At 43.6% G+C, this 22661-nt stretch overlaps 1 protein-coding gene across 1 annotated transcript; it reads right to left on the reverse strand.

Annotated features, from left to right (window-relative positions):
• Window positions 1-1754: 1754 nt before the first annotated feature.
• Window positions 1755-18740, reverse strand: PPP2R1A (protein phosphatase 2 scaffold subunit Aalpha). Its single transcript, XM_032227993.1, has 15 exons — window positions 18625-18740; window positions 15491-15581; window positions 14390-14490; window positions 13361-13593; window positions 13072-13219; window positions 12810-12965; window positions 12462-12576; window positions 11965-12035; window positions 11370-11504; window positions 10334-10507; window positions 9921-9981; window positions 5438-5592; window positions 4983-5125; window positions 4493-4584; window positions 1755-3256 (listed from the first exon to the last, which is right to left on the reverse strand). The coding sequence occupies exons 1-15, from the start codon at window positions 18700-18702 to the stop codon at window positions 3240-3242; spliced, it is 1770 nt and encodes a 589-aa protein (XP_032083884.1). The 5' UTR covers window positions 18703-18740; the 3' UTR covers window positions 1755-3239.
• Window positions 18741-22661: the final 3921 nt, after the last annotated feature.

The following is a 22661-nucleotide window of genomic DNA, read 5'->3' on the forward strand; positions in this document are numbered from 1 at the left end:
AGGACCTGATCCAGCTCCCAAGCAGCTCGACTATTCTCCAAAGTAGGGTTTTTCACTCGCTTTCAGATGTGTGGACTTCAGCTCCCAGAATTCCCTAGCGAATTCTGGGAGTTGAGGTTCACACATCTGAAAGCCTGCAGGGGGTCCTTGCTGCTGAAGTTGGTTGCTTTCTTGCAAATGCGGTGGCACTGATGATGCCGTCTAGGGTTCCACAAAACCGTGTTCGACTAAAAGGTGCTCGATGAAACCACGTAGCTGACATCATCACAGCGCGACAACAGCGTGGAGAAAAAAGCACACTGTAAACGCTAAACCTAAAATTAACCCCTAAACCTAACCCCCCTAACCCTTAACCTAACCCTAACCTTAACTTGAATCGGCTTGCTTTCAAAGCGCTATTTAAAGCACCCTTCTTTCTCCGCGCTCGCTGTTGTCGCCCTGCTGAGGACGTCAGCGACGCGGTTTAATCGGGCGCGCTTTAGTCGAGCGCGGTTTTGTCGTGCCATGGCCGTCTAGTATGGTAGTGAAATGACTACAAGCAAAACAACCAAATTCTGAGGACATCAAGGGCCCTACTGTTCAATCCTAAGGTACCTCTTCTATCGGTACATCCGAAAGTGGCCCAGGTCAAAGAACCCTGCTCCAGGGAAATGCAACATGGAAATTAGCCTTGAGGAGAGCCAAAGCTGGACCAAATGCAGTGTTAAAAGTTCTCTGGAATAATAAATTTTTGGAAATTTTAACATTTCAAAATAGGAGCCAGAGATTCAGGAACAGTCCTAAACAGGAGCTATAAACAAACTACAGAGATATTGGTGCGGGGAAGATAGCGAAGCAAAAAATGCTGGGATTATACAGGCAAAAAAACAACTATCCCAAACAAGGAAATCTAATGCACTATAAGGATGCAAGTGATCTGTTTAAAAGAGAAGAGAGATCCACTGTCTTTCTTACATAAGGAACGACCGAACTGTAACCCCAATGCTTCATTGTTTAATGGAAGGAGATCTTGCACAGCCTTGACCCAGTTCCTTGGTCTGCCAACTATCGCTTTCTAAGATAAATAGGGAAGTGATAGTTCTCTGAACAAAGCTGAATTATAGGAAGTTCTCAACTTTTGCTTAGTGGCCGTTTGAAGTCACAATAGATCTCCAAAAGGTACTGATGACCCATTTCCAAAGTTATGAATCCACAGAAAAGCACCTTATAGCAGGGGTGTCAAACTCAAGGCTCGCGGGACAGATCCGGCCTGCAGGGTGCTTATATCTGGCTCACGGGCCAGCCTGGAAATAGCAAAGGACTGGCCTGGGGGTGCCTCTGGCAGCCAAAACAGAGTGCAGGGGGCTGTGTGCATCTCCCCCCCCCCCAATGCTGCAGGATGCTGTTCTGGACAAAAATGGGGCATGGGGGGCTCCCCCCCACCTCATTTTGGCTGGCAGGGTGCTGCAGGTGTCCGTCCTGTCTCTCCCCCACCCCAGCTGGCCCGTGGAGAACAATGCTGATCTGGCCCTCAAAGAAATCCAGTTTTGACACCCCTTCTGCATAGCAAACAATGGATTCACTTAATGACCACCATACTGGCAAGCCCAATTAGTGTCATGTCGATGACTACCTGTATACACTCCCTTCCCATTTTGCTCCTGGCTGTCTTGGCTAGAACTGAAGAAAGATTTGATACCGGGAATATCTGGAGAGCCACTGGTTTTCCTCTGCGCCCCTCCCCCCCCTCATTTCAAAAGATTCACTGACCCAGCTTCATTCTTACCAGCCTTGTTAAGTAACGATCGAGCATTTTATTAATCGGAGAGAGGAGGAAGAAAAAATAAAACAAGTGTACATACATATACACACAAAGAATTCTGACGTTTTTAAAATGACGTCCCCGTTAATGGGAGCGAAGGGAGAGTGTGTGTCTGTGTGTTAGGGGACAAGTGGTTAGAATACACACCTCTTTCAACATGTCCAGTGCTAGTGTTAGAGAGACAACTAGCGAGGAACTCAAGGAGGAGGAAAGCTTGGGGCACCACTAAGGCAAAGCTGGAAGGGAGGAGGAAGTTCTATAGGACAGAAATCAGCACTCCCATCAATCAAGAGCCCACAGGAATCATCCAATCACTGCTGGAGAAAACGACCCAGTGTCCCCTCTTTTCCTGCCAACCAATGTCTCTTTCCTCAAAGAGCATCTTTTCGTTTTGCCCCACCAGAATTTGGGAATAGTTCCCTGTTTGGAAGTTCGGTGGGAATATGGGACTAAATTTAGCCTGGAGGTAGCATCCCATTGTGATGAGCCAAAGCGATTTGGGTTGTTTTTTTTTTTTTACTCTTCAGCCCGTGTCAACTGCTCCACGGCTTTCTTTCTGTCTTTCACTCACTCAACTCACGCACACACACATACACACACAACCCCCATGCGCCAAATAGCTACCTCCTTCCAACAAAGGCCAGGGAAAGGAAACCTATCATAAACAGAAAGGGCACAGGACAGAATCATGCAGGGGGAAGTCGGAAAACACCGTTACTACGAAGCCTGATCAACCGAGAGAGAGTTCAATCAAGGATTTAACTACCCTTCTCCCTTCTCTGGAGGCAAAACAAGAAACCGAGTTCAAGACCACTGCTGGGTTTGATTTTGAGTGAAGGGAAACATTTCCGTTGACTGATACTTCCAACGCCAAGCAAGTAGGAGGGAAAAGGTGGCGGCTTTAATCATCAGGATGAAAAAAAAGGTAAAGATTGGGAGAAAAGCTCAACAGGGAGGGGGGGGGCGTCATGCGGAGTTACACGCTGCATGGCGGTGGCATTCCCGTGCAAACTGTGGCCCAGAAGTGACAGGAGGCCTCGACGAATAGGTTCTGCCTCCCTTCCTCCCCTGCTCTGTCTCTCTCGCAAGTTTCACAGAACTGGGGGGAGGAGGAGGAGGATGTCACCTGTGGCCCCCGGATAATGGGAACAAGTTGAACCTGACTATTATGAGAAGGGGAGAAAATATCACAGCTGCCCAAGAAGGTTCTGAAAACACAGAGCTAAGAGGAGGAGGAGGAGGAGGAGGAGGAGAAGGAGGAGGAGGAGGAGAGGGAGGTGGGGCTCCCGAAAGGACGATAGTCAGCCGTGGCCTAATTCCATCATGTACATCCAATAGGAGGCGGGTGGGCTGGTCATACACATGCAGGGGAAAGGGAGAAAAAATGGTCGGCCCAACAGCATCCAGGTTGGAGAGACAACAGAGCCAGGTCTCGGATTCAAGCTAACGTCAACACTGTATGGGAGAGAGAGGAAAAGAGGGCATTGAATGTTCATAGTTTATGAAAGCTAATAAAACAATTTCATTAACGGCTATACATTCAGTTGTGCGGTCCCCACGGCACACTGTTACTCACCAATCATCATCGTCGTCATTTAACCACCCTATAATCCAGAGATCTTCAAACTTGGCAACCTTAAGACTTGTGGCCTCTGGGAGTTGAAGTCCACAAGTCTTAAAATTGCCAAGTTTGGGGGACCCTCTGCTATAATCCCTTGTGGGGTGGAATCTAGGCAACTAAATGGAGCTAGAGAGAGTGTTTTAATGGCCGGATCCTTTCCTGTCACCAATGCGGAGTTTTGTTCAGTAGATATACACTCATTTGTGCCCAGAGAAATACCAGCCACTACCTAGGATCAAACTCACAGCCTCCTGATGGTGAGGCGAGAGCGCCACCTCTAGGCCACTGCACCACTCTACTGTTACTCACAAATGCTAGCCTTAATTTGAAAAGAGGACTTCCAAGCCCAGAGTCTCCCACTGTATAGACCCCAGCTAATTAGGTTGGTCACTGGTTGGTCCCTGCAGGGTGCAAGTGGGACCTTCTGCTACAACTTCCACATCACCTCAAACATATGACTTGCCCTCAATCCCTGGATCCTGAGTAACAGTGTACCCCGGTCTTCAGGAAGCATGCTGCTAAAAAGTCCGAGGAAGCCAAATTTGAAACATCGGGAGGATTGAGCTTTTGAGAAGATTCACATCTTCTGTGAAACTCTTGCCGAGGCCTGAGCTTCTGCTTATGCAGCCAACCAAATATTTCCACAAATATTTGGTTGGCTGCAAAGGGAAACTAGATGCTGACTTTGAGGTAATTCTGCGAAGTAATCCTTGCAGATAAAATTAGTATACTTGTTGCTCAAGCTTAGGCCCAAGTTCACAAGTGCCCCGCAGATTCCCCTCTCTAAAGTGGTTACAAAGGAGATGGAAACCTTCTGCTGGGAACAGCTAACAGCGGGAAAAACAAAGAACCAGGTGCATTCAAAGACCAGGCTAAATGCCAAGTGACTTTGAAGTCACCTTGGAAACAGAAATTCAAAGATGAAGCGTAAGAAAAAAGAATGTTTATGTCCATGTTCCACAGGGCCTTCCATGGTAAGAACTGAGGTCTAGTGAGAGAAAAGGAAGGAGGGAAGGAAGAAGGGAGGGAGGAAAAGAGGAAGTAAGGTTCACTAGGGATAGCACACTCACCAGTCAGCGCCTCCTGGGCGAAGTATTTGACATCCACATCAGGATCCTGGGTAAGTTTCTCTAGCACTGGCTTCACTTCGTTCTGAAGGGTGCTGTAGGGGGGGGAAAAAGGCAGGCAAGGAATGAGGGGAGGAAGTAGGCAGAAGACAAGGCCTGTATCTAAGGTTCCCCAAAGCCTCAGTATTTCCACTGTAGCTATGGCACTTATATACCGCTTTACAGTGCTTCATAGCCCTCTCTAAACAGTTTACAGAGCATCTTGCCTTCAACCATCTGGATCCTCATTTTACTGACCTTGGAAGGCCAAATCAATCTTGAGCCGGTCAGGATCGAACTCCTGACGCTGGGCAAAGTTTAGCCTGCCATGCTGCATTCTAACCATTGCGCCACAGACGGCTTTTCTATCTCTCCCCTTCATTTCCTCCCACCCCAATAATCAAGATGAGCCCCAAACCCGGATGGCACCAACAACAGTCATTGTTCCCCGTACCTATTATCCAAGATTGGTCCAATTTTTTGAAGTGACTTGGCTACATTGAAGCGAACATTTGCTACTGCATCTCCGGCCATCCGCAATACCGTGGGAAGCATGTGCTTGGTGGTGATTTCCTGCCCACAGACCTCTGACAGCACCTAGCAAAGGGAGAGCCATGGAGGTAGATCAGTGCAACTTGGATCCGAGGGCTCTTATTATTTAAGAGATTTTGCTGTTTTGGAGCTGGGCTTATGCTGACCTCCTCCTGCAGCTCTTTTGATTCAGTTCCCTAACAAGGCCAACTCTTCGCTCCAACCAAAAAACCCCAAATTGCACCAGGCAGGGCAAGGACAATCCTTAACTTTTGACGGTTGAGTCTTCCCAACCAGCGCACGAACCTCTTTCCACATTCCCTCTATTGGTTCAGCCCACTTTTTCCTTCTCGCTCCCAACTCCCTTCCCCGACTCACATTGATGCAGAAGAGCGTAGTCATGCGGTGCAGGTAGTTGGGGTCATTGGACATGGCCAGCACCTTGGGGATGATTGTGGCATGGGCCCAGTCCTTGCCAAACTTCTCCACAAGCTTCTTAAGGTTGCTGGTGGCTGCTTCTCGGATGGCATAAACTGCACGAGGGAAGGAATGAGACACAAAAGACAGATTAAGGCTAGGACACAGATCCTGGAATAGGAATACACAGAAGGGAGCCAAGTTCTTGCTGTAATGCCTAAGGCTTGATTTGAGATATACTTGGAGCAATCGCATGATTTTCTGTTTCAACAGGTGAACTCTGCATCACAAACATATTCAGAGATACGGGAGAGTGTCAAAGATGATGAGGAAAAAAAAATAACTGGAGGATTTTGTTTAAAAACAATCCTGTCTCTAAAATGCAGAGAAACTTTGGGGCTGCAAAAATACTTTTTTAATTAGAGTGTGAGGGGCCCTTGATGCTCTCTGAGCTTGCTTGTTTTCTTGCAGACATTTCATTACCCTAGCTAGGTAACATCATCAGTGGTAGTCGGAGAGGAAAAAAAGTTCAGAGAAGAGCAACTAGGGTGATCAAAGGCCTGGAGACTAAAATACATGAAGAACGGCTGCAGGATGTGGTCATGGCTAGTCTAGAGAAAAGAAGAATTAGGGGGTGACATGATAGCAGTATCCGAATATTTGAGGGGCTGCCACAAAGAAGAGGGGGTCAAATTATTCTCCAAAGCACCAGAGGGCAGGGCAAGAAACAATGGTTGGAAATTAATGAGAGAGAGAAGCAACCTGGAATTAAGGCGAAACTTAACTAACAGCGAAGACAATTAACCAATGGAACAGCTTTGCCTTCAGAAATCGTGGGCGCTCCATCACTGGAGGTTTTTAAGAAGAGACGGGACAATCACTTGTCTGAAATGGTATAGGTTCTCTGTTCTGACCCCCCTTCTCCACTCGTTAACAGACGACAGTCATACAGACTTAAAAAGAAATAACTTTATCAGTCCTCGGCTCAGACTGGCTGCGAGCCCAAAATGAACATAAATAAAGTCTCTGGCAAGAAGATAACAGAATGCAAAACAAAGATCTCTTACTGCAAAACCAGGTGTACAAAAAGAAAGCAAAGCACTTCTCCAAGTGTCTCTTTGAATCAGGGTTACAGAAAGCAAATCACTTCTCCAAGTGTCTCTCACAAACAAACCACAACCGATGAACAATGAATGATGAACGTTGACTTCTGCAACCAGGGCGTGGCACCATCAGTCCTTTTATCTCCAGAAGACCACACTAACGAGCCCCAGCTGCATTGTTATTCCTGCATCCCGACTCAACTCACAGCAACTTCTGCTGAGTCACAACAGTTCTCCTGCTTGAGCAGGGGGCTGGACTAGAAGACCTCCAAGATCTTGTCCTGTCCTGTCCTATCCTTCATTCCAAATTCTATCCTATCCTCTAATTAGGGTTATGAAACATCTGCAAGAAAATAAGCAAGCTCAGAGATCACCAAGGACCTCTCATTACAACCATGAGCTATAAATATCCTCCTTTATTAGAGAGAGTGTGACTGAGTGTGCTTTTATTGTGCATTTGACACTGGCCAAATTACTGCTCTTTGGTGGAGTCCTATCTATACATTTTCTTGGAACTCAGCATGGGAAACCAGTTCTATTTTATGCCACAGGCAACACTTCTAATTGAGCCGACTGTATCCTTTTACAGTCTGCATTACCTCTTTCCTACCCAACTGGAACTGATGGTAGATGTATCTGAGATATAATTGCGGGAACTTTGCTACAGTTGGCTTCCACTGGAAATTTATCTCCTCATTTAATGCTGTAGCTACTCTCTACCCATCCCAGAAATAACTTGAAACCGGCAGTGAATTTTGAGGTTGAAAATGAGCTTTTAACCACATTATATAATTACTAGTCAAAAGCTTGGAACTCACTGCTGGTAGCACATTATATTAGGCGAGAACGAGACCAAAAAGCGCAAATTCACGGTTATCATTAACATGCTCGAAGTGGTACAAAATACAATAAAAATGAACTGAAAATTATATGAATGCGGCATGTTGAATAATCAAAGTCTGAAACGGGGGGAAAAAAACAGATGAAAAAGCTAGTGTTGTAATGTTTTTTTTCCTAATGTACTTGCATTAAATCTGAATTTAATTGCTAGAAAAGATTATCCCATTAAATACCGAAATGTGACTCAACCTCTTTTACTTTAGTGCTAAAAGCCTTCAGTGATTCATTTTCTCAGCTGGAGAAAATTGCTGACACAATGGATCCCATTAATTCTGAAATATGCTTTCAGTGCTCTAGATCACTAGTTGGGGGAAAGCACTGATTTTTTAAAAATGTGGGCTAAAAGCCAAATAACTACTTTAACTTATATTCTCCTCTTGAGCTACAGCCTCTTTCTTCTATAGGTAATTGGGATGAATTGCATGAAAATTTAGTCTGGTGATTTAAGATGCCAGCTTGGAAACCAGGAGACTGTGAGTTCTAGTCCCATCTTAGGCATGAAAGCCGGTTGGATGACTTTGGGCCAGTCACCCTCTCTCAATCCAATATACCTCACAGGGTTGTTGTTGTGGAGAAAATAGGGGAAGGAAGGAATATTAGGTCTTTTTTATCCCAATGAAGTCGGGATAAAAATCAATTAATCAGATAAATCTTCAGCAGCTGAGATGAAAGAAAGGGTGCTTCTATTCCTATGAGACATTTACATTTCTTTAAAAATACTGATTAACAACCTCCATTAAAAACCCATGGCAAAGTTTTCTAAGGTGTTTACAATTAAAAAAAAGTTATAAACAATGAAATAGATCTACAAACTAAATATCTAGGGCATTTAGATATATGAAGATTTAGCACATGAAAAACCAGACAAAAGAATACAGAAACCAGTCTTCCCTAAAGGTATTATTCCAAGGATTCCGTAAAATAAGAACTTTGTACTAAAAGCTATTCACTGCGCTGCACTTACTAGGAGTCACTGATAGCATTTTCTCAGATGATCTCACATTCAGTACGAAATACGTAAAAAGTGCTAACTCTACAAATATCCCATGCAATAACTCCAGAGTTTTCCATATAAGCCTGATTGCATTAGATCCTCCATCCAGGGAATGGAGAACTAAGGAAAAGCTTCCGGTCCAGATGAAGCTGCAGCTGGCACCATAGCTAAAACTAAAGATGCCCTGAAGCTATTAATGCTTCTGGAGATAAACACAGAATTAATCACCACTCTCAAAATTAGATTCTGGTGATTTCAATACTCTATTTACGACCATCTGTATACAATGTGTAGTGTTCTGATAAGTAATAATTGGATATGAATATTGAATGGCACCCATGAAAGGAAGATTAGAAATCCTTTTGGATTATATACAAAGGTTAATAAAAAAAGAATTAAGTTATAGTTAAGTTTTGATTATTAGGGGGAAAATGTTATGATACAGGATATAGTCAAATAAAGGAGGGATAATGATGACAACCTATATATATATATATGTATATATAATATAAGGAACTAGATGAAAATTGACAACAGTGATTCGGAAAGGAGGATTAGAAAAGTTTGCTATTAAATATTATGGATGTTTAGCTAGAATAGGACATAAGGATTCAGTGTTATTGGAGGATTTTAGAAATAGTAAATGAAATGCCAGTATGTGGTTATGTATTAAATCTTGGTATATTTTATGATGGACGTTTAAACAACTATAGTCAAATAAAAATGGAGGTATAAGGGTAACATGTATAAATATTTGAGTTAAAATACTTGAGTTAATATGAATTATGCTTGATGACTGTGGAAGAGATGCACGACACAAAAACCTTTTGTAACCAACTGATACACTTTCTACCGTATGTAAAGAAGGAAGATTTTATGTCTTATTTGTTTTGAAAATAAAAATAAATTCTATTTTTTAAAAAAATACTCTATTTACGACCATCATGGAGGCTGCCAGTGGTCCATCACATAACCGACCTGATTTTAGGACCTTTATTTTTGCAGCAGTTGTTAAGCAAATCCATTGCTTGCTATGTTGTTGGTTTTTTTTTTTTGCCAAATATTGGAAATAAATGCCCATTTTTTTTCCAAAAACATTGCAAATTGTGGCCATTTGACCACAGGAATGCTACAAGCGGCCATAAACACAGGCCAGATGCCATGTGCCCCAAATATGGTCATATAATTGGGAGGTGAGGGGGGGGCAGGGCAGCCATCAGAACTTTGGAACCAGGTTGTAAGTACCTTTTGGGTGTCCACTAAGCAACCGGTTGTGAGTGAAAAACTACCTGTCAAAGTACAGCCGTCTTCAGATTTGGTACTGTACCTTCCTTGACATTGTATCGGGCAACTTAGAAGCGTTGTGCACCATTGTGACCCTACGTTACAGGAGGTGACTGGTAATGGAGAAACTAACCAATATCAGTTATCAGGATTTGAGTCTTACCATGATCCACTAGCCAGGCCATGCAAAGGGAGTTTAGCTTCTCATCAAAGAATTCCACACCCTGAAGACAGGGAACATCAAAGTGACAGCAAATGAATGAGCGAGGATTACAAATTATGAGGTTACAAATAAGTTTACAGAATTCTTTGTTCAATAGAACAAAAACAGAAATCTGGAGAAACAGACTTTGTTCCAATTAGCAGGCACCGCAGGGCAACCCAGCAGACAGTCATTGAACTTGTGAGATTTTTGACAAAACAGCCCTGGCAGAATTAATCACATAAAAGCAGGAACTCTACAAGCACCTGTGGCTATTCAGGTTCTAACTGATGTCCAGGTTGCTGAGTAAAAAAGCTCAAATGTTTACAGTTCTTTTCAAAAGGTTGAAAACAAAAAGCAAAACCTGCACTCACCAGCTGTCCAGCTAACAGGGGCATGTACTCAATAATAGCTAACCGCACACGCCACTTGGCATCCTCTGCCAACTCCACAATTGCTGGCAGCAGTGACTGAGACAACTGCCGGATGCCGATCACTTCATTCACACAGTCCAGGTTGGAGATGATGTTGAGTCGGACCTCAGGGCACTGCAGAAAAAGAGCAGATGAGAATGGGGCAGAGCTACTGCCTCAATTGCCATCCTAAAATGCTTCCTGTTGTGCTAGTTTAAGGAGAGGCTCCTAAGAACTCAGGTAAGATGAAAAAAGGAACGAAAGTTAAATTTTCAAATTTCTGGCTAGCTAAAAAATGGCGATACCAATGTAACTAGTTGCAAGGTTTTTTGGGGGGAAAATCTTGTACAATAAAGTGCAATTGATACTATTCAGAAGACTATTCATCCTAGGACTGGGAAGTATCTTCTATAGATTATCTAAGATCGTTTAACTCAGGGGTAGTCAACCTTTTTATACCTACTGTCCACTTTTGTATCTCTGTTAGTAGTAAAATTTTCTAACTGCTCACCGGTTCCACAGTAATGGTGATTTTATGAAAACCTAATGAAAATGTTTTTAAATAATGCTATGACATTTTTTTAAAAAGTCAATTAATTTTTTTAAAAAAGGAAAGTGCTTCAGTATTGGACAAAACCCCTACCGCCCACCATGAAAGCTGGAACGCCCACTAGTGGGCGGTAGGGACCAGGTTGACTACCACTGGTTTAACTAGTGGTGATTATACATGCATTACTACTAAATTCAAGTGTTTTTCAACCCCGGCAACTTTTCAAATCTGTGGACTTCAACTCGCAGAATTCTGGGAGTTGAAGTCCGCACACCTATAAGAGGTCAAAGTTGAGAAACACTGCACTAACCAATATATTTTCTTTAATTATTCTTACTCACTAATCTCAGTGCAGTGAAGCCATCTGAGCAAATAACATGTTCACCTCCAAGAGTTAACCACAGAGACTCTTAAGTGACCTCAAAAAGGGGAGGGAGGAATACTCACCTCATCTTTGAGTTGAGCCAGGAAGAGAGGTAAGAGATGCTCAATTGTATTGTCCTTGCCCAGAATAGGGGACAATCCCATGATCACGGATGCCAAAGCTGATTTCACGTGCTGATTGGCATCTGATACTAGTTCCTAAATGATAAAAGGACGTATTTTAAGACACCACAAACTATGTATGCAATGCCTTCAGTCTCACTGCCTTTATACACACCATTGCTGTCAATTTATTTGTTGACTGTAATAAATAACTGGAATATTGAAATACAGTTCCATAAGCCAATGTAGTCACATCAATGGAGTATTGAAATACAGTTCAATAAGACAATGTTGAACTTCTACAATCAGGCACTTATAGGCATACATCTACAACACACACTCATAGAGGAAGTCAGCCAGATTCCTTCTACAATTTGGTCACCTTGTGAATGTTAATGTCTTAAGAGGCAGAAGCAAACAACAGCTTTCCTTGTCCTCTTTATGGACAACTCCTCCATGCCTTCTTCAGCCTCTGATTGGGCCAATTAAAACTATGAGCTGATGCTTATAAGGGCTGCTCAAAAGTTACTAGAGAAGGTGGCTTCCTGGTACGTACCTTGATACAGGGCAAAATCTGAGTCATTATGATATTTTCACGGCAATCGGGAGACAAATTCTCACAGAATTCTTGGGAAAGAAAGATGGGGAAATAAGAATTTCAGTGCAGATTTCACCCAGGTAATATTTTTTCCCCTAATTATCAATTGAGTACTTACTTAAACCTCTCTAGCCCAAGAGATACTATACTCATCTGCGAAACTACACATAAAAATATTCCTGAAGTCTGTTCTGAAAACTTAAAAAGTCTTCCTACAGCTGGATCCAGACAATTTCCTTATGTCTACACAACAAGTGGCTCCTTAAAACAATTACGCAACCTGGTTTATTTAATAAATCAAATTCTTCTTTTCTTGCCCAGAAATCCATCCCTTTCAGAAAGCCTTTATAACAGTAGTCCGTGAGTTAAAAAGCCAAATTGGTACAAGAATTTCTACTGCTAAACAAAGCACCTATGTAAACATCAAGACAGTATTGATAATGACTAACAATAACCTTTGACTTTGCTAGAAGCTGCTGCTCGCACTTCAGCTTCACAGTCTTTCATGAGATTCTGGAAGGCCGGGACCAAGTCAGTTTTTGTGATTTCTGGCCCAACAGCTTTCTGGAGCTATAGGGGAAAAAAAAAAGAAAGAGTTTCAAAACTGACCATGCAAACACTCTAAACAGCACAACATTCCTCCCTGCCAGAAAGAATTCTACCCCAAAAACTCTTGGTCCACAGAATTGACAGTGGTGGGCAGAAGAACAAAAGCACCGATACATTTTTAACATGTAATCTCATTTAACTTTCAAAAACGAAGCCCATATAATCTTCCCAAATACACAAGTATTTGTACAAACCTCCGTGAACTTCTCAGCCACCATGTAACGGACTCGCCAAGACTTGTCCTCGGCTGCTTGTCGTAACGTCGGCATCACCAAGGACTCCAAGTCCTCCTGAAGCAGGAGCTGAGCAATATTAACACAGGCCTCCACAGCCAACAAGCGCACAGAGTCCTGTGTGTAACATGGAAAATCTTCCTCACCAAGAGCACAAAGGGTAGGTACAGCCCATCCCTCAGCTCCCTTTATCACCCCAAAGCTAACACGAGGCCATGCAGACCTGCTCATCAGAGGCCAGGTTCGAAAACATTGGAATGATCTCGCTTTTGACATATTCCAGTTCCAAGACCTTGGCAAATTCACCCAGTTTGGAAGCTGCAGCTCGCCTCACCATCGGAGTATCATCTGAACACAAATTTCGGAAATATCTGCCAAAAAAAAAGAAAAAAAAAAGAGGAAGGTGGAAACTTATTAACTGCAACATACTGGGATAGGAGGGATCTCTCCTCTTTTGATAATTCAGAATTTATAATGGGGTTCCAATTTTGATTGCAAGGCACTTGACTTACTGGCGGAGGTCAGCTTTAACTGAACTGGAAACTCGGGGATAGCAGACGCTGAAGAGGCCGCAAGCAGAGGTGCGGGAGGTGAACCAGTCACCCCCCGCCAGGCGCTTCACCAGGGGCACAAAGTGAGCCTCAAGGTCAGCTGGAGAATGTTCATTGGAGGTTGCCCTCAAGGACTCCACGGCCTTGTCCCGCACCACCGTCTCCTCGACCGTAGCAAGGCTTTCGAGGGGGGGCTGGAGAAAGGAGGAGGAAATGGTGTGTTACATATGCATCTTGCATGAACAACCGAGAAAGAAAAACAAAATATCTCTCTGATAATTTAATTACTGCTTTGTTCATTTGGGTTCACTACAAGAATTTAAGCAATTCTGTTCTTTTTTGAGAAGAGGGTAAGAAAGTCTACACAGGGAGCAAGGAATATGATCGAAAAATAGGATTTGTGCATCCACAAATCCATTAGGAGCCGAGGTGGCGCAGTGGTTAAATGCAGCACTGCAGGCTACTTCAGCTGACTGCAGTTCTGCAGTTTGGCTGTTCAAATCTCACCGGCTCAGGGTTGACTCAGCCTTCCATCCTTCCGAGGTGGGTAAAATGAGGACCCGGATTGTTATTGGGGGCAATATGCTGACTCTGTAAACCGCTTAGAGAGGGCTGAAAGCCCTATGAAGCGGTATATAAGTCTAACTGTTATTGCTATTGCTATCCAAATGGGAAAAGCTACATTCCAGACATACTGTTCTATCTGGGCGCAATTCAAACATTTGGGGGGGAAAAATCCATATACCATTAAATCCACCTATGATATGGAGTCGAACAATGAACACTTTTATTAATTTGGTAGGGAATAAACATTTTCTTTACTAATTAACCAAACCATCTAGGATCCTAAACCACCCAAGCTAACTTATCAGCAGGTTGTTATCTCTGGGCATTTAAAAACATGCATACCCCAATTTCATCTTTTGAAAGGAACAGAAGTGGTTTCATTTTCCCTCTGTGTTAGTCACTCTTCACTGGTCTATAACTTACCAACAAGCAGTGGACATATTCCGGGCCCCCAACCAAAGCTGTAAATGTTCCCAGCTGTTCTGCCAGAGCAAGTAACACTTCATCCTCATCATAAATAGTGTCTGCAAGAAGTTAAAAGAACGAGAAACCAACAAAAAGGTAAGACAAAGCCTGTATATTCTTAGAACAAAAAATGGGAAGTGTCAATTCCATTTTATTTTATTATCCTTCCATAAGTACAGGGAGAACTGACAGGCAGCCAAAATAGCTCTGAATAGCTGGAATGATATTTATTTTAAAGTAATAAATAAGCATTGAGTTTAAATGAATATGAGAACATAGATTTTAAGAAATTGAAGGAGAGATTTGAAATAATACCAATGAACCATGGGAGCACCATGTCCAATTTAACAGAACTTCATCAATATTTCACAAACTGTCCTGGGAAGATCCAAGAAACAATACTGGGCAAAATTTGAATAGTTTAGAACATAGAATACTCTATACAACTTCCAAGGGTAACCTTGGTGACACTGCTTACAGGATATGATTCCATACCTGTTCAACTACAACTTCAATCAACCCCAGGCCAGCAGGATCAATAGTCAGGAATGGAGCTATTGGGCAAAATGTGTGCCATGCTTCATGTTAGGGGAAGTCCGGCATACAATTTCAGGCTTGATTATCGTGAGATACAGGTGTAGGCTCAGGAACACTGTATTTCCACTGTAATCTTTCTTTTTTGTTCAGTTAATGAATAATGATGATCAACTTACTTAGATATTGTTACCAAAATTTCTGGTGACAAATGTAAACTGAAGTGAGGAGGTTGACTGTGCATAAAGTGGATCGTTCGACAACTGAAACATCCTTGAGTTAATGCAGATCAGCCAAGATTTAGCCTCAGTGAAATTTTACTCTCCACATAGCCTTTGGCAGATTCTGGGTTTCTATCAATGAGCATGGTGTGAAGGATATTACAGTACTCTGAAGGAATTTCATGCTCACAGAGCAAGCACACTACAATCCTCAAAAACAAATGACTGGAACAGAAATGTGCCCAAACTGTCTCTAGGCTACTTCCACATTCTATTTCCTATCTTGCCAAGTATTTTCATTTACCTGTGAGAAAAGGCAAGAGTTCGCTGCGCGTCCTCTCAACGCCCAGGGCCAGTGCAATGGTAGAGAGTTTCTTGATGCTATTCAGACGAAGCTGCATATGGGAGGGAGAAATGCAAGGAACAGATTCACACAGATGAACCTCAGGAGAAAACTGCCAACTTTTGTCTGAATGCTAAAATACTGACTTTGCAGATAACTGAAACTATTATGGCACTAATAAAGCACTCCATTTTTGGACTCATCTTCATAATTCACCCCCACAGGGCAGCAGGGGCCCTTTTGCATATACTTATTCAAACATACAAATCTGTATTGCTCTGCTCATCTACAGTATATAATCACTGATAGATATAGATAAAAATAGTATGTATGACTAACATAAACCATAATTTTAGGAGAAATTACTAGAACAGTTTTGTTTCCATTTTATAAATAGGTGTCAGCTCCTTGCCTGTATGTCTAGTGTATGTTGACTTTTCTGAATCTTTCTACAAATTACGACAGTAAGAACTGTCAAGATCTCCAACTGAATAACCCTGATCAGGACATAATGAATATTAACTGCATCCAGCAAGACTTCACCTTTTTCTCCCCTCCCCCCAACACAAAAGCTACCGAACTGCTGTTTGCATCTGGTGACTAATACATAATAGTGTTTTTATTCTGCATTTACCCGTGATACATTAAGCACCCTTAAGATCAAATATATATATTATCTACGTAAAAAATACAGACTGCTCCCCTAGATGACCGTTTAGCACTATCGTGCTGTACTGCTTCCATTCATTTCCAATAGGCACTGGATTCCTTTCCAAGTGAAGCATGTATATTGTAAGAGTAAACTGGAAAATAAATGGTGATAGTGGTGGGGCACTATCTTCAAACAACAAAATGGTGCTTTTCCTTCCCTACTATTGATGGGTTATTCAATTGGAGATGCCTAGTTTAAGGTTCAGATACATACAATTGTATCCCATTCTGCTGAATTAGTTCAGTTTCGAGAATCTGATTGAACATCTATGACCTATTCTTGCTGCTTATATGTACACTGTGATATATATTACACAAGGATACATTATATATACTCACACTTGTCCAATATTCCATTCTATTTCTATTCTGATATAATAATTGCCTCACTGCCAAGGAGGTTCTTTTGCTCAAATTCATAATGAGACTAATCAGCTTCCATAAAGAACTGCATCCCTCTCAAGACTCAATTTTATCCCCTGGATCCCTATTTGCTCTTATTTTACTGCCAGGCCACGTTTCTCAACCATGGGGCAACTATAGGATGCACGAACTTCAATTCCTCAGTTTCTCCTACCAACAGTTGAAGTCCTTGCATCTTACGATCGCCAGGTTTGACAGACACTGACCCAATAGACAGACTGGAAGTATTTTACAGCAGGCTGGATCCTGCTGGCTGGCTGCCCACCAGATCGAGCGTGTCTCATCCCTAAAGCTACTCCTGCAACAAGAGAGCACTGGATTGTTGTTGTTTTTTCCTTGCACATCCACAGCAGAGTCCCAAAGGTGCTTTTTTTCAAGAGGCAACTGGACTTTCTGGGGTGTTTTTTTCCAAAAACGTTTTGCTTTTCCTCCTTTAGCATCTTCAAAGAAAAAACAGAAAGTCCAGTTGCCTCTTGAAAAAAAGCACCTTTGAGACAAGGTGGCTGAGAATTATTTTTTTGAATTTTGTATCCTGCCTTTATTATTTGGGATCTTTGGAGATAACCAAGACCTGGATGGCTGAGAACTCTCCATCGACATTTAACTAGTGGCCTTCAGAAATTGTGGGTGCCGGCTGGCGACCCTCCGGGGGAGGGCCTTCTCTGTTGCTGCGCGGGCCCTGTGGAATGATCTACCCGCAGAGATCCGGACCCTTACCACTCTCCCAGCATTCTGTAAAGCGACTAAGACCTGGCTGTTCCGGCAGGCCTGGGGCTGTTGATTAATTTCCAGCCCCACTTGATTGAATGGATGGTGTATTGGTTTTTAATATTGTATCTTTTCTTAATCTTTTAAATGGTTATATTTTTTGATGTGAGCCGCCCAGAGTCCCTATGGGAGTGGGCGGCATACAAATTTTATTAAAGTTGAAAAGTTGAAAGTCCATCACTGGAGGTTTTTAAGAAGAGACTGGACAGTCCCTTGTCTGAGATGGTCTAGGTCAAGGGTCTTCAAACTGGCAAGTTTAAGACTTGTGGACTTCAACTCCCGGAATTCCTGAGCTAACGTGACTGGAGGAGGAATTATGGGAGTTGAAGTCCACAAATCTTAAAGCTGCACGTTTGACGACCCCTGGTCTAGGTTCTCCTGCTTGAGCAGGGGGGCTGGACTAGAAGACCTCCAAGGTCCCTTCCAGCTCTATTCTATTTCTGATCTGAAACATCCACAGCAGAGACAAGGACTGGGCCAGCCTTTTCTCAAACAGAGACGCCCCAGAAAGCTCAGGATTGTGGGAGAAGAAGGGCCACACATCTGGAGGGCATCCACCCGGAAGCCAGAGGGGTGGGGAGGGGAAGGGCTCCACCCCTTCCTCAGCCATCAAGGGCTGTCCTTCACCTCGGCCTCCTCTATTGACAGCCCCTCCCTTACTACCTTTCATGCAGAGGGAAGGGGGGGGGGGCTAAAACATTCCCAGCAAGGAAATGCCAGAACCAGGAAACCCCACCTAAGCGGCTGGCCCAAGCTCTTCACCGATTGGCTAAGAAGCTTGAACCGAGCTAGGCAAGGACCCAATCAGAACCCTCCACTCTCTTCCCCAAGTACGCTTCATAAAAGAAGACGACCTACCTCCCTTTCTTCCACCATCCACCCCGCCCCCCCCACAACAGAGAAATGAGTGGCCCAACCAATCGCGCGGCTGCTTGCATTGCCGCAGGAGGGGAGAAAGAGATAATACGGTCCTTCTCATTAGCCACCCCCTTCCTCTTGGTCTTCTCCAATGAGACCTCTCGCGACCAATCCGGCTCCGTTTCTCAGGGCTCCCATCCGGGTTTCTCAGATAAAAGACCGGCCCTGATTGGTCATCGTACCGGGAGCTGGGTTCTCGGGCTTGAAATATTCTCCCCGCGGCTGATTTCCCCCTCCCCCAGCAGCAGCTGAACGCTCGTCGAATCGGGTCGTACCTGAACGTCCTCGTTCCGCAGCTCATCGATCAACACAGCGATAGGATAAAGGGAGTCATCTCCGTCGGCGGCCGCCATCTTAGCTCCCGGCTTCTCTTCTGAAGACTGCGCGGGGTTCTCGCTGTTGCCTTGCAGGGGCGGGTGAGAGGCCATTGGTTCGTTGGGTTGTCACTCTGTCTTATACGAAAAGCTGATTGGATTCTTTTTAGACGAGTTCCCCGTTTCCGATCTTCTAATTTAGCATAGCTGTCTATCTGTCACTGGCTTTCTTGTTCTTCATTGGACGGATGTTTCAGAACTGCTCCACCCACAAAGAGATTTGGGAAAGTAGGTTCTTTACACCCGCCTCTCTTTCATCTCAATTGGTTAGATGGACTATATCCCCGCCTTTCTCCGATTCATAATAGGATCTTTATTCTCTATTCATTCTGTCATAAGGCTCACAAAGGACTACGAAATAGTCCCGCCCCTGGAATATAATGTTAAGTCCGCCTCCCGATTATTGAGAGGCGATTAGGCAATGCTTCTGAGAGACAGCTCATAATAACCAATCCCAGAGTGGAACCTACTTTCCTTTCAGCCGAAGCAGAGGAGGGCAGAGTGTGTGACTAGGTTGCCAAAGCAGCTTTGCCTCTATTCTTCCCGTTGCGGTGACGTCAGGCTAACTTGTGACGCAAGCTTACGTCATAGATCTATGAGCTCACCTTAGTTGGGCGGGGCTTGGTGCAAAGGCATTTTCAATGCCCATTTGCCAATCTTATTTTCTTCTAAAATAAAATTGTGGATTGAATATATGAAGGTACAGACACACACATCAGATCAAGAACTTGCTACACACATTAAAACTTCATTGACTGTTAATGGAATTGTCTAGTTGGAGGAGTGTGTGTTAAATCTGGATTTCAACTTCTCCCTTCTTGAAGGAGTCCTTTTTCCATGGAAACCCTGCTTCAGCTTGTAGACATCAAGAGAACCCACCTGTTCTCCGAAACATAGATTCTACTATTAAATTGTTCTTTTCTATCTTCCTATTAAATTAAATCCCACATACTGTGTCTGGAATGTTAAGAAAACTGGTTTATTTATTTATTTATTATTGATTAATTAGACCAGTGTTTCTCAACCTTGGCAACTTGAAGATGTCTGGACTTCAACTCCCAGAATTCCCCAGCCAGCATTCGCATTCGCTGGCTGGGGAATTCTGGGAGTTGGAGTCCAGACATCTTCAGGTTGCCAAGGTTGAGAAACACTGAATTAGACTTATATACCGCTTCATAGAGCTTTCAGCCCTCTCTAAGTGGTTTACAGATTTTTAGCAAATTGAGTCAGCAAATTGCCCCCTCAGTCTGGGTCCTCATTTCACCCACCTCGGAAGGATAGAAGGCTGAGTCAACCCTGAGCCGGTGAGATTTGAACCGCTGAACTGCAGATAGCAGTCAGCTGAAGTGGCCTGCAGTACTGCACCCTAACCACTGCGCCACCTCGGCTCCTAATGTTGGAAGTTAAAAACCCACCCCTCTCCTAGAGAAATGAAATATTTTGGGAAATATTAAAGAGGCAGAATATTTCCCCCTAAAAAGAGAAGTAGAAACTCAAGAGAGGCTGAAACTGAGCCTCCTTCACCTTTGTCAATGGGCCATTAAAGGTCTGAGCCAGTCTATGCTACTTAACAAAGATTCCCCACTTCAGCTCCAGGGTGATGGGCCTCAGGACATGATAGTATTAGTTCTTTACCAGGGATGGGTTACAGGCGGTATGCCTGTTATGGGAGTACCGGAGCATGCCCGGAGCACTGGGTACCGTTCCGGTATGGTGCTCCGGAGGGCCCACCCACCTGCCAAGTTCCTTACCTGTCCTTTAAGCCTCTAGCACTTCCGCGCACGGCACCTGTGCAATACTCCGCTGAGCAGCTGGAGCGTCGGGAGGCTTGTGGAGGCGTTGCAGGCAGGTATGAAGAATGTGGGCGATGTCGGGCCCGTTCCAACCATACCAGTTGGCAGTGGTGGGATTCAAATAATTTAACAGCCGGTTCTCTGCTCTAATGACCAGCTGGGTAGGCGGGACTCAGTGGTCATGTGACTGGGTGGGCAAGGCCAACTCAACGTCACTCAGGTCGAGGGGCGCTTCGCCTTAGCTGTGACAATGCAATAAGGGTTAACCGGAGAGACAGTTTCTATAAGCAGAGCAATAAAGATTAGGCTGGAAACAACACCAGAATGTTTCCTTCCTGCCTTCCTTACAGGATTAGCCCTGTAAAGTGGGAAAAAACAAAAGGAGATTTCTTCCAACAACCAGTTCTCCCAACTGCTTAGAAAGTTAACAACTGGTGTGAACTGGCTGAATCCCACCACTGCCGGTTGGAACGGGATCCGGAACTCACCACTGCTCTTTACCCATCTCACCATATGTCACCTGGGAACATTACATCATCACCCAGCAAGTCAAGCTAAGCCCGGGAGACAGCCTATAGCGTTGCCCCTGCATGCCCCCATGGGAGTCTGACAACCAATCAGAATGCAAGCTCAAGTTCAAAGCCCAGAGAGGGCATAAAACCCAGGGACTCTCAGCATCTCTGCCTTTTTTTTTTCTGTTCAGGAACTCAAGCCATGTGATCTTGTTCATCATCAAACCATCTTTCCAAGCAGTCTCCATGTTTCCAGTGTCTTTTTCCCCACTTGGAACTGAACCCAGATGGCAGTGGTGGTTCCAGTTCCCGTTGCAACCAGTACAGTGTAACGGGGCCGGGCGTTCACCATATGAACATGCGCATGCGTATTTACCGCCATTGACACCCCCGTGACGCTTCTGGACTGAATTGGCTCCAGAAAAAAGAACACAGAAAGATGTTGCATCTTTGTCATGGGAAAAGTGGATCTTGTCCCTTGAAATACTGCCCAGCCCATCTATTTTTAATCTCCTACTTCCCATTTCCACACACACTCCTAGAGTGTGTTTATGTCCCGCGTTGTGTTTTCCCACCCGGTAGTCAAGATCACAGATCTTAAAACAGCAAGAATTTCCAAGTTGGAACCTGTCAACTCTTGCTTTATGGAGTGCACAATAGAGAATTTTGACGTTCAGTCAGTTCCTGACATTTTATGATATGGTCCACCTTCAGGTATCCTCCTGTTGCTCCAGAAAAAACTAAGCTGCAGTAGCAAGTGGGAGGACACAAAGAATTTGCTTTGAAGGCTTTGGGTCTTCATAGTTCTTTTTATTATTATTAAAAGTTTTAATAAGTTTTACAATTATATACCTTTCCCCTTCCCTCCCTCCCCCACAATCCCACATCCCTTCCCAACCTCCCCCTCCAACCTTCCAGAGCAAATACAGGGTATAAACATTTAGCAATCATACACTAAAATATACTAACTAACTTTAGTATCGTCCCTTCGCTTGCACTTTAACTCCCCTTTTGTAAAGCTAACTTTACAAAAGTTGTAACATTCCTTGTTCATTCATTCATAAGCTAACTGAGGTTTCTTAGTCCCATATTTATTTTGAATATAATCAATCCATCTTCTCCATTCCAGCTTGTATTTCTCATCTGAATGGCCCTTGAGATATGCTGATATTTTAGCCATCTCTGCTAAGTTTGATACTTTTAACGTCCATTCTTGAATAGTAGGCAATTCTTCCTTCTTCCAATACTGTGCCACCAACAATCTTGCTGCCGTTGTTAAGTTCAGAATCAAATTAGTCTCTATAACTGTACAGTCTGTAATTATACCTAACAAGAATAACTGAGGAGTAAACTTTATCCTCGTGGGTCTTCATAGTTCTGATGTTCAGAAAGTTCATAAATGGTGGTTCCTTTCTTCCATCTCCCTGAACGGGTGAAAACAAAATCATGTCTCAAGCATAATTAGACTGGATTGTGACATGAGATTTAGAAGTTGCAATCCATAGGCATTTTAGCCCATTCCTCCTTCAAAACTGTGAGCTTCCCTGTTCTTGATTTCTACTCTCTCTAAAGGAAACGACACATCAGATGATTGTGTCCCTGTGGTGTGCGGTTGATATATTAATAAATCAGA

This window comes from Thamnophis elegans, chromosome 12 (genome assembly GCF_009769535.1).
Source record: "Thamnophis elegans isolate rThaEle1 chromosome 12, rThaEle1.pri, whole genome shotgun sequence".
Classification (NCBI taxonomy): Eukaryota; Metazoa; Chordata; class Lepidosauria; order Squamata; family Colubridae; genus Thamnophis; species Thamnophis elegans.

Bases quoted from the DNA above. Each gene is read 5' to 3' on its own strand.
- PPP2R1A (XM_032227993.1), bottom strand. From the start codon at position 18,702: ATGGCGGCCGCCGACGGAGATGACTCCCTTTATCCTATCGCTGTGTTG. The intron at 14,491-15,490 runs GTAAATGAAAAT...AACTTCTTGCAG, and splicing joins ACTCTTGCCTTTTCTCACAG to ACACTATTTATGATGAGGAT. The intron at 11,505-11,964 runs GTACGTACCAGG...TTTATCATTTAG, and splicing joins AGATTTTGCCCTGTATCAAG to GAACTAGTATCAGATGCCAA.